This window comes from Phascolarctos cinereus, unplaced genomic scaffold (assembly GCF_003287225.1).
Source record: "Phascolarctos cinereus isolate Bilbo 61053 unplaced genomic scaffold, phaCin_HiC Scaffold_726;HRSCAF=1367, whole genome shotgun sequence".
NCBI lineage: Eukaryota > Metazoa > Chordata > Mammalia > Diprotodontia > Phascolarctidae > Phascolarctos > Phascolarctos cinereus.
In genome coordinates, this window is record NW_027556098.1 from 23,332,056 (window position 1) to 23,344,642 (window position 12,587).

General features: G+C 34.9%; 1 protein-coding gene across 1 annotated transcript in view; it reads right to left on the reverse strand.

Moving 5' to 3' along the window:
• Positions 1–2,538: 2,538 nt before the first annotated feature.
• Positions 2,539–12,587, reverse strand: part of CD99 (CD99 molecule (Xg blood group)) — a 56,598-nt gene continuing 46,549 nt past the window's right edge. The window contains 2 exon segments of the mRNA XM_078146188.1: positions 2,539–6,158; positions 9,883–9,939. Coding sequence (XP_078002314.1) covers positions 6,133–6,158; positions 9,883–9,939 — 83 coding nt within the window. The 3' untranslated portion in view covers positions 2,539–6,132.

The following is a 12,587-nucleotide window of genomic DNA, read 5'->3' on the forward strand; positions in this document are numbered from 1 at the left end:
TTTTCTAGTTGACCAATACTTGAAAAATAAATTCACCTTGGCATTTCCAATAAGTTAGCACCAGGCTGTCCTCTCCTAATCTCTCAAGTTTGTCTTTAATTCAGTTCTTTCTATTCAATTCAATAAACAACCATTTTGTGTCTGCTATTTGTAAGACTCTGTACTGTGTGCTGAGAATATAAAGACCAAAAATGAAAAATAAAACAAAACAAAAACCAGAGTCTGTTTTTAAGTAACATCCTACTGAATTCTTGCCTATGAAAAGAATGTGACAAAATTTTATTTCTGAAATGTTGTGGAGACAAATTAGGTAGAAGCATTTAGGGCATTACCATTCTCTTTTTCTTGCTTTCATATTGTATGAGTTGTTGGAGATGGGAGAGAGATAACAATGGATAGAGGGAAAACAGGAGCTATCTCATTTGAATTACTTCAGGAAAGCTCTGCTGAGATCGTGTACATTGACATCTATAGGGAAGAACATAATGCTTCACAATTACTGCAGTCTATTAAGAAGAATATATCTTTTTGATGATGATGATGATGATGATGATGATGATGATGAGCAATTAGATAAAAATGGATAGCGTAGGGCAGCTAGGTGGCACAGTAGATAGAGCACTGGCCCTGGATTCAGGAGGACCTGAGTTCAAATCCAGCCTCAGATACATAACACTTACTAGCTGTGTGATCCAGGGCAAGTCACTTAACCCCATCGCCCAACCAAAAAAAAAAAAGTGGATAACATGATGGGCCTAGAATCAGAAAGGCCTGAATTAAATCTGATCCCCTGTACTTATTAACTATGAAATTCATGGCAAATCACTTAACCTCTGCCTGTCCTCATCTGTAAAATGAGGATAATAATAGCACCTACACTTCTGGGTTGTTGTAAGGATAAAATGATAAAATATATGCAAAGTATTACATAAATATTAGCTATTATTATCATGAAGCACTTTTAAGATTTTCAAAGTCCCATGGCTATCCTCCAAATGTAAGGAATCATGCATTTATCTTTTAAAGAAGAACTTGTGTCAGGGAGGATCTCCCTTTAACAGGATTGAAGAAAACCAAATCTGGAAATTGAGAGTATTTCATACATAAGTGGATAGAGATTGGGAAACCATCTGATATGGACCACAGAATTAGACAATTATCACTACAACATTTTAAAATGTGGCATTTCTGAGGATAAGGGTTAAATGTATATTTTTGGTAATAAACTCAGTAATACAAGAGTAACACAGGGATAGGTTCCAATTCTTCTATTCTGACAGAATGTGGTCTATATTGCATTGTTTGAACAAAGTAGTAGTCAAGTAACATTCACTTCAAAAGTTAAGACTTTTTCTTCTTGACATGCTGTTCCACATAAAGGATTAAAGAAATGCTATTAAATGTGGTTTCATTTAATGTAATCTGCTGCTTTCTGAAAAAAAACAGACAAAAATGAGGAACTGAAGAAAAATGGCAGGATACCCTAAGAGATGATTCTTGTAATTATGGCACTTCATTACCAAGAGCAAATCACTAAACTCTCTGTAAAAGTGTCTGATATGTAATTTAAAATAATTAACCACCTTGCCACCCTGATGGCCTTATTTTGTAAAGCAAGATGGAAACTGGCAGAAATTAGTTTCAAACTTGACATCTGTAAAAACCTCTGTCTTTTGTTTCATTCTGGCATCTCTAGACAAGAAATTATCTCAAAGAATCCATCATGAAAAGAAAGCGGATCCCCTGAGGAGAAATTATGTTTTTTAAACTGTGAAGAACTTCAATCCTACACAAATTTCCCATCTTTTTCCTTTTAAAGTTTCTCTGGAGGGCAATCATGATCTAAATGGGAGCCCAGCCTTTATAGGCCCTATTACTAATTCCATTAGGCATGTTGTTTTTAAAACTACAACTCTTAATTTTCCCGTTTCTAAAATGACCACAGTAACATTTAAAGCTACTAACCTCAAAGGCATAAGGAAGCAAAAGTTACTACCTGCAAAAGACTTTGAACTCCTCAGATTATAAGGTTAATGAATATATGAAAAGAAAATAAATCCAAGTAATGATAGTAGTTCATTAAAGACTCAGTGTAGGTGGCTTTGTGCCAAATGAGTTTATTAGGAAAAAATGGTTCTTTGCCAGCATCTTGGTGCTTGATTACCTGACTATTGGCCCAGTTTTTTAACCTGCTTTTTGACAATGGTTTTATTGTTTAAGAATCTTCCTTGGTGTCTATTCCACTTTCCTTCCTTGAAATCTTTTTTTTTTATTAATAAAACTAGGATATTTCTAAGGCTTCTGTTAAAAGAACAATTTAATGTGAAATATTTTCCAAAGGAAAGTACGAACTATTGATGTCTGCATAAATTCCATAGCTTGAGACATTTACTCCTTCCCAAAATCTAATTTGTTAGCAGTGATTCTATAGTTCAGTTCTCTCTACTTTTGCTTAAATGAAAAGGATATTTATAAGTATCACACAAATGCTGTATAATTATTATGAAACAAACCAATGACACCCACAAATTCACCAAATAGGATTTTATGAATATTTTTATTGAAAAACAAGACAATGCATATGATTTGGTCAGAAATACGACAGATTCACAACTGAGAAAAGATACAATGTAAGTCAAAGCCTTGCAGAAATTAGGTTTGTTTGATATCACCCATTCATAGATAGGTAACATTTTTGTTAGCTAAAAGCTAAGGACAACTGATGTAGAGGATGTTACTTAATGTTAGGACACTGAATTTCAATGAGGTTCGTGGCAGCAAGTACCTGATAACACTAAGTAACAAATGGTCTCATTTATTTTCCCTATTTCCCACATTCAAAATTATGAAGTTGTATAGAATGTGGAAGGGATAATTCTTTTTCTATTTTCTTTTTTTTTTTTTTTAGGCAATTGGGTTTAAGTGACTTGCCTGGGGTCACACAGCTAGTAAGTGTCAAGTGTTTGGCTGAGGCCGGATTTGAACTCAGATCCTCCTGACTTCAGGGCCGGTGCTCTATCTACTGTGCCACCTAGCTGCCCCATGGAAGGGATAATTCAAAGGCAAAAAACACACCCTAGAATAATTCTCATCATGAATACCTTGGAAATGAACTTCTTTCACCTACCCATTCAGTAGCAATTACTCAAAACCAAGACTAGTGGAAATGTGTGGGTAATGGTAGTCAGGTCTTGGTCATTGACAAGCACTTGGATGTGAGCATCCTTGTAAAAAAGCCAGATATAGCAAGTGACCTAGTAATAGCAAAAGTGTATGAATTTAGCTGGAATAAGGAATGGAAGGGCTCTAGAACCAATATCAATATATACTTATACACTGGTCTCATCCTAACAAGAGATGATTTTAAATGAAAATAATTCCTAAGATTTAAAACCAAAAGGAAATTCATCTATCATCGATCTCAACATCCTTTCATAATAGAAAGCTGAAATGATTTATCCAAAATTATGTAACTAGTAAGTAGCAAAGCCAAGCAATACGCTTAGGTCTTCTGACTCTACATCCAATGTTCTTTCTACTAATCCGGCTTCTAGGTGGTACAGTAGATAGAACGCTGGGGTTGGAATCAGAAAGACTCATCCTCCTAACTTCAAATTCCATCTCAGATACCGACTAGCTGTGTGACCCTGGGCAAGTGATTGAACGCTGTTTGGCTCGGTTTCCTTATCTGTAAAATGAGCTGGAGAAGGAAATGGCAAACCACTCCAGTATCTTTGCCAAGAAAACCCCAAATGGGGTCATGAAGAGTCAAACATGACTGACGTGACAGAACAACAAACAACAATATTATTACCTATTGGTCTGGTTATAATATACCTGTATTCACATGAGGAGGAGTGTGAATTTTATTGGTGATATCTGACATGAGAGAGCATAAATAACATTAACCACCAGGGGTTACATTAAGTGTAAAACACACTGCAATCTTATCATGAATGGCATTGTAAGAACTTCCCATTACGTGGACCCTACCAGGAATACAGTGAAAATAGCAATAATACACTGAAAAATCCTAATTTTTTTTCCAAATGTAGAAAAGTTTATTGACCTTGGCAATTAAAAAAAAATAGACTATTAAAATCCTCTGAAACTTTTCAAACATCCTAAAAATACATTTAAAGCTTTGTTCTGAATGAATAACTTGACATTATTGCATTTTAATGTTCACAGGTTTATGTTTAGTAAGGGGGTAAAAACTGAAAAATTCAATTTGTCCCATACTTTTAGAAAGTTTTAAATGGGTTACTGTATGACATAAAGCATAAATATAAACAACTTCATCCAATACCAATGTTCACATTGAATGATTAACTCATTTTGTAAAACTGCATGAATTCATCAAACTTTTTAACAGTTGTATCTAGGACATACTTTACAAGAATTATACCTAGGTATCATTGTATTCTTATGATCTGGCCCAATTACATTTAGGGAATAAAGGAAAAGAAAGAGGGAGATAAAAGGAAAGGAGAGAAGGGGGGAAGTAACCTTAAGTACTAATGATGCAAAGAAAGGTAAAAAACAGTCCCTGCACTCAAGGGGGATATTTTAACAGGGGAGACAAGATCTAAATAGATAGGTATGTAGAAGATATGTGGGAGGAAGGAGGGAAGGCAGGGAAGAGAACCAGGAAAGCCATCCTGCAGAGGGTGGAATTTGAGCTTAGTCTTGAAGGAAGCCAAAAAAAAAAAAAAACAATCCTAAGGTTGAAGAAGGTGGCCATTCCAGGCATGGGGAGAGGGGGCAGAGAGTTCAAGGGCAAAGAGGTTTGAGATGGAGTGCTGTGTAAGGAACAATAATGTTGGACAACATAGGTAGGTTAGAGAATGACTGAAGGACAGTGAAGTATAAAAACCAGAAAGACAGGAAGGGAATAGTTTATCAAGAGATTTAAATGCAAAACAAGATTTTAAATTTGATCCTGAAGGTAATAGGGAGCCACTAGATTTTATTGAGGTGTGTGCGTGGTGAGGGAGGGTAGAGTGGGTGTGATGTGGTCAGACCTGCTTGTTAAGAAAATCACTGGCAGCTGAGCAGACCACAGATTAAAATGGGAAAACCCGATAGAGCAGTTAAAAGGCTATTCCAATAGTCTAGGTGAGAGATGATGAAAGCCTGAATTAGAATGGTGGCTATAAGAGTGAGAAGAATATAAATGAGAAATGGAGGGGGGGGTGGCAATGGTTTGGTTATATGTGAAAAGTGGGAGAAAGAAATATAGAACAGTAGAGAAACTGCAAGCCTGAGTGACTGGGAGGATGGTGGTAAATTCAACAGCAATAAGGGAAATTTGGAAAGTGGAGATCTGGGGAGGAAAGGTAATGAGTTCTGTTTTGGACATATTTAGTTTGAAATGTTTATGGGACATTCAGTTCAAGATGTCCAAAGGTAATTGGTGATGTGGGATTGTGATTTAGGACTGGATTTATACATCTGGAAATCATCAACACACAGATAATTCAATTCATGGGAGCTGATGAGTTCACTAAGTTTCTTATGTCTCTCAAAGCCTCAAAAAGGTGAAATTCAGCATATTAACTTCTGTAATTGTTCTAAATCCATCTTCAAAGTTATGAAACCATAGGTAATTCAAAAAAATGGCATATTTTCCTATTTAGGTATTACTCTGATAGCAAAAGATTTCAGAAAATTAATTCTGCGGGAGTGTCTTGGAGATGTATCTCCCAAATTGATCAGTGAGTTCCTTATTTACTGATGTTTAATTTCTATATAATTTTAAAATAATCATGAATGTATGCTAATGAATAGAAGGTAACCATTTTCTGATTTCCTTATTTCTTTACATAGAGGTGAGAACCATTAAAAACCTAATATTTTTTACATATTGGATAAGGGATTCAATTTCACTTTGAATAATTTTTCCTTACTCTTAAAATGGAGACATTTTAAATGATAACTAATTAATCACATGTTGTACAGGACAGACCACTTCCCAAGAGGTGTTTTTAAATGTTTTTAAATTCACAAACAACACAATGGAATTAATTTTCATGCAGTTTTGTAACTCCTGCCCTCTAAGGTATGTTGTTTCAGGCAGGCAAGCAGTCTAATCCAGTCATGTTCATCTTTATTTTCTCACTCAGAATAAGACTATTTCTGCAGGAGCGTTCGTTGCACTAGAAAAAAGAAAAGACAAATATTTTTATTGGTATCTCCCAAAACACACACTACGCACAACATCTTCACTATATTCATTTTAAAATGTTTTCTAAAAAAAGTGAAAGGCCTTGATAGATGAGCTAAATAGGCAAAAGTAGAAAGTGAAAAACAGTAGATCAAGAAAACAAGTTTGGTTAATGTCAATACAAGATAAAGTCACAAATATAGTGAAGAATGGAACAGAAGAGGGTGAACCGATCAAGAAGCATGAATCTTAGGCACTGGAGGTAAAATAAAAAATTAAATAGTCTCTAATTTTGTGTCATTTTTCTTGAAAAAATTTGCTTAGTTATATATATTTTTCAGGTCTTAAAAGCTTGAAGTTTTAGACATGTAATTGAATTACATCTTACCTTGAGCTACTGCTATTATATTATATTCATTCTAAATCAAGATTGCAAATAAAAATTAAAATAATGCTGTAAATTACTATCACAATAGAATAGAATATTAGAGCTGGTCAGTACTTTGGAGATCATTGAGTCTGGTCTCTATATCCCACTATTTTAAAAATATATAGATGGAAACTTGGGGATTCTAAGTAACTTGTCCAAGGTTAAAGAGTTAGGATTTAAAACTAGGTATTTTTACTCCTAGTCCAGTCCTCAATCCATTCTTTTATACTATGTTGCCACGAATGAGTACCTGACAAAGGCGCTAAGGTATACTATTATTTCCCTATAACTCAAAGTAAAAATGAAAACATGTAGCCAAGAAAACCCTCTATGCACCAAAAACCATATATAGGAACTATTTTGTTGCTTAGTCATTTTTTTTTCAGTTGTGTCCAACTCTTTGTGACCCCATGTATAGTTTTCTTAGCAAAGCTACTGGAGTGGTTTGCCATTTCCTTCTTCAGCTCATTTTATAGATAAAGAAACTGAGGCAAACAGGGTTCAGTGACTTGCCCAAGGTCACACAGCTAGGAAGTGTCTGGAGATAGATATGAATTTAGGAAGATGAGTCTTCCTGGTTCCAGGCCTGGTACTCTACTCCAGATTATCAACAAAAAAGATAATGGGACCTACTTGAGGAGAAAAGTATTCAGGACTTTAAAAAATTATAAAAGATTGTTATGAAAGGTAGCAGAAGTAAAATCAAAAAGTGACTCATAAGGCAGTATGCTAGGTAAATCAGAGGTGATTTCTAAGGGAAGACACTCATATTAGGGGAGTCCAGGAAAGACATCTTGTATCATTTGAGCTGAGTCTTGAGGGAAGAACACAACCTGATGACATTTGCTTAAACCTTTGTGTATTAAACCTATTTTTCTTACAAATGGGTCAATTCAGTATATAAGCTTGAAAATATATGTGCTAAGGGCACAGTTATTTTTTTATTATAGAATGCTTTTGTCAGAGAAAAGTAGCATGAATATTTAAGTGGTCTTGCCATATTTTTAATGAAAGAAAAAAAAATTAAACATGAAAACAAATCTTCACGCACAATCATACTAAGAAGATTAAGGTAGACGGTGACAGTTCAGTGTTTCATTTTGTGAAAAATCCACTGGAAACTACAGCATTCTTCTAAAGTGATCTAGTCTCTTATTTAAACATGAAATCAAATGGTAGCTAAGTAGAGAAGTAGATAGAGCCCTGGGCCTGGAGTCAGGAGCGTCTAAGTTCAAGTCCTGCCAGAGACACTTACTAGCTGTGTCACCTTGGACAAGTCATTTTCTTCAGTCTCCTCAACCATAAAATGGAGGTAATAATACCACTGACTTTTCAGGGTTGTGGTGAGGATCAAATGAGTAAGATGTGTAAGGTAATTAGCATAACACCTGGCACATAATAGATGCTACATAAATGTTAAATCATTATTACTGCTACAACTCTTGCTTCTACTCTTCCTTCTATGTCTACTACAACTGCTACTATAGCTATTACTACTACTATGGCAGCTAGTATATATTATCAGCATATTTAGAGCCCTACACTAAATGTTACAAAAAATCTCAGTCATCCAATGCCCAAGTGATCAGTCCTTCTATCCGAATCAACTTATGTCTCAGGGGCTCCTGTACTCACTCAGCCCAGAACCTTACCTAGCCTCTAAGAACTCTCTTTGAAAAAATTGCTCATTATTGATTAGATAAATGCAAATTAAAACAACATTGAGATACTATTTCGCAGCTATCAGTTGGTTAAAATATTTGAAGGGGAAAGCAGCAAATGTTGGAGGGGATGTGGAAAAATTGGGACCCTAATTCACTGTTGGTGGATCTGTGAGATGATCCAACAATTTTGGAGAGCAATCTGGAATTACACCCAAAGAGTTATTAAAATGCCTTTACCCTTTGACCTAGCAATACCACTACTAGGTCTATTTCCAAAGATGGTTGGAGAAAAAGGAATAGAACCTATATTTTCTGAAATATTTATAGCTGCTCTCTTTGTGGTGGCAAAGAAATGGAAATTGTGTGGGATGCCCATCATTTGGAGAATGGCTGAACAAGTTGTGGTCTACTATTGTAATGGAATACTACTATGTTATAAGAAATAATGAGCTCGATGATCTCAGAAAAACATGGAAAAAGACTTGCACGAAAAAATGAAGAGAGAGATGAGCAGAACCAAGAACACTGTATATTGTAACAACAATGTTGTTTTAAGAACAACTTTGAATGACTAAGTCATTTTAACTATTATAAATACCCAAATTAACTACAAAAGACCTAGGAAAGCAAGACATTATCTGCATCTAGAGAAAGAACTGATAAATAGAAGTATGTATGGAATGATTTTATACACACACACACACACACACACACACACACACACACATATATTTGTGTCTAATTGTAGCCATCTCTACAGTGAGGGGGGAAGGAAAGAAAGAAAGTTATATGATAACATTATTATATATTTAAAAGGAATAGCAAGTTGTACATTATAGATTTGCAATTTCATGTGCAATCACCTTTTTTTTCTACTTATGGAAATGCTTGTTTTATTTCATAAATTAAAAATAAAATAAATGAAAATTTAAAAATATCAGCTCCTTTCAGTCAGAGATTGTTTCATTCTTTGCACTTGTATCCCTAACACCTAGCCCAGTACCTGTCACACAGTACGCACTTAATAATGCTTATCGATTATTGCTTGATTAATGGATAATCTTCATAAGAAAATGGCAAATCAGATGCATTTTAAAGGAGCAGTCCATTTGGTAAATAATCTTTTCCAGGATTATTTTTAATTGAATTACACATAGGACCTGAATTCAATAAATGTCATTGACATGAGCTCATGGTCTTGAGAAAAAGCAATTACTTGGGCATCAAAGAAACTGCTTTAAATTTCAGTTCTATTGCCATTTGTGTGACCTTGAGTGAATTACTTTGCTCAGCCTTATTTTTCTCATCTATAAAAAGAAATGATGCTACTACAAGGCCTCTAAGATCCCTTTACTTCTCTAAAATCCTATGATTCCTACCTGCAAAGTAATGTGCTAGTTTCAAAGGTCAAAGATGAAAAATGATAGTCCCTAACTTCAAGGAGTTTACAACCTAGTAATGGCATGAGATATATTAGGATTACTTTAAATAGTAGAAAGACATACAATGAAACTATTTTCTTATCAGGAGACTCAAGATATAGATAATTTTCCATATGGTGAGCTTTAAAAAAAAAGATATAGAATACTTCACAATTTCTCCAAATTTGTCTTTTCTCTTACCAGGAGGCTCTGTGTTGGCTCCATGATGACTCTCCATATTGACATTCTCTGGATCTTCTGAAAGAATGAACACATGAAGCAATCAATCAAACCAGTGTCAAAACTAGCTTTCTCAATCTGAATGATCTGTTTGTTTTAGTGCTAATAGAAAGGCTTGTTTTTGTTGTTTGTGAATTAATTTTAAAAGTCATTTTTGATTAAATGAAACTTAATTTCCTTACCCACAGATAAAACTGCTCTGAATGCTTTTCAACAATTGAAACTCCTTGGCAGGGAGAACAAGTTTGATTAATAAAGAGTCTAAATTGATAGATAGATAGATAGATAGATAGATAGATAGATAGATAGATAGATAGATAGATATTTCATTGTTTCCAAGTGTACATAAGGGAGGCTAATAAGAGAAGTAAGACTATTTGGCATCTGAAAGTTTCTGGACTCACTTTTAGATAGGAATAATGTGAAATACACAGAAAATAAGCACCTACTGTATACAAAAGACAATGTTCTCTCTAAGTTAAACCAGTTATACATATTTGTAATTTGACCTACAGATTTTTTTTAATGGTTCAAATAAAAACTTCAGTCTAGTCTCTGACTGAATTACAGCAAATTCTTAAGCAGGATCATCTGAATTAATAAAGATATATTGTCATGGCAGCATGACATAGTGGATAGAGTTGAGCTTTGGAGCTAATGTCAACCTAGAAAAACTCAGACCAACTAGGTAATCAGTAAATAAAGTTTAGCATTTAATCGGGGTTGAGGAATTGAAATTTGGGAAAAACACAATGCCTTATTCAGATAAGGATGCCCTGGAAGGAAGGGGAGAAAGGGGGTTCTTATAAGTCAGAGTTTTCTGAAAAAGCAGGAGGGCATATAGTCTGTATACACAAAACAGTTGAGCTGCAGAAAGAAGGTTGTAGAAATGTCCTAGGGTTAGCTTTGCCAGGTATTCCCAGAACAGGGATGGTGGGAAACTGCTGGACTATGTGTTGGTTTTCTTGGGGGCAGTTAGAAACCGCTGGTCAGACCAGAGTTTGACACTAGGAAGAAGATACATACTGGTTGTGTGACCCTGGACAGGTCACTCACCCTCTCAAAATCCCCAGGCAACTCTCTAAGACTATAATTTCAGAGAAAGTACCAACCTGCATTTGTGGAGAGAGTGTTCTCACTTGGGAGTTCTTTGTATCCATGAAACCACAGGACTAGTCCAGGTCCCTGTCCTTATAGTACTTTAAGACATGTATAGAATTTTTTTTCCAAAAAAGCTTCTATTACTTGCATAAAGGAACCCATCTTGATGTGTTTTTATTCATATATGCACCAAAAATAGCTACCCAATCACATGTCTAGGTTTTACCAGATTTCAACTGGGTGAAAATTCAGGAGGGGAACATTCCTGGTATCCACAAGAATAGGGCCTGAGAAATTAGTTCTTGTTTTCCTTTCTTTACTATTTAAGCCTATTCCTACCTTCAAACAGAGCCACTATGTTGTGAAAACATAGGGATATATTCCTTCTCCCCGGGAATTTTGTTAAATCAAAATCATGAGATAGTTAAGATTCATAGAGAAAAGGTTCCCAAACCTATTTGTTTTACAATTAATGTACAATTTTCAAAAAATTTGAAACCATAGGGAAATATATACGTAGATAACTGTATATACACACATACATACATATATTAAGTGAATAACATTCTTTCAGAGAAAACTTCCAATTGATTATAAACCAGTAGAACCAAACATTTAATGGTTAAAATAAAAAACTTAGTAACCCCTCTGTCACAAGATTAAACATCCACAGTGCATTAATGCAACTCAACCAAATCACAGAGATAATTCATGGAAGGATTGAAGACTTAGAGCTGGAAGACAGATTTTAAGGGCCATGTAATCCAACCCCTTCATTTCACAAAGGGCTAAACTAAGGTCCAAAGTCATACAAATTATATGTGTGTCTGTGTCTGTGTGTGTGTATACACACACACACACACACACACCTCTGAAATTCCTAGGGAAATTCATGAGGATTACATGTTGAGTATCAGTGGTACCCAAAAACTGAGAGAGAGATCTCCAGACTCATGGGCATATGTTTTAGAGAGAAAAGAAATGTACAAACATGACACAAGATGAGACAGTCTGAATGAGTTGAAATATGTGTGTGTGTGTGTGTGTGTGTGTGTGTGTGTGTCAAAAATTAGGGTGATGGCACCAGAAGGTATACACTATTTTTTGGTTCCCACTTAGTGGTTGGCAAACTACTTGGGAATTTGCCAGTGGTCCAAAGAGTTCATGTGAAAGATTCTTTAGTGGAGCCTTAAGCAGTACATTTTAAAGAATGTTATGTACAGTAATTTAAGTTACCCTAGTTTCACAACACATTTTTGTGGGGGAAAGGAAAGATGGAAAGGGGTTTGTGGAAAAACACACATTGGAAACCACTAAACTACATGCATCCAGAATAACCTAATATCCAACTTATAGTACAGTTCAACAGTACTCAAAATATGGAAGACAATGTAAAATCTTTATTTCATTGCTAATTTGTTAAATGAAAATACAAGTCAAACTTTTTACTAGCTATATGTGAAAAAAGTTTATCAAATTCCTCAAGTCAATAACAACATTATTTAAAAGAAAGTTTCAGGTGATTATAAGCTAAAATAATTAAACATTTAGTGGTTAAAATACCT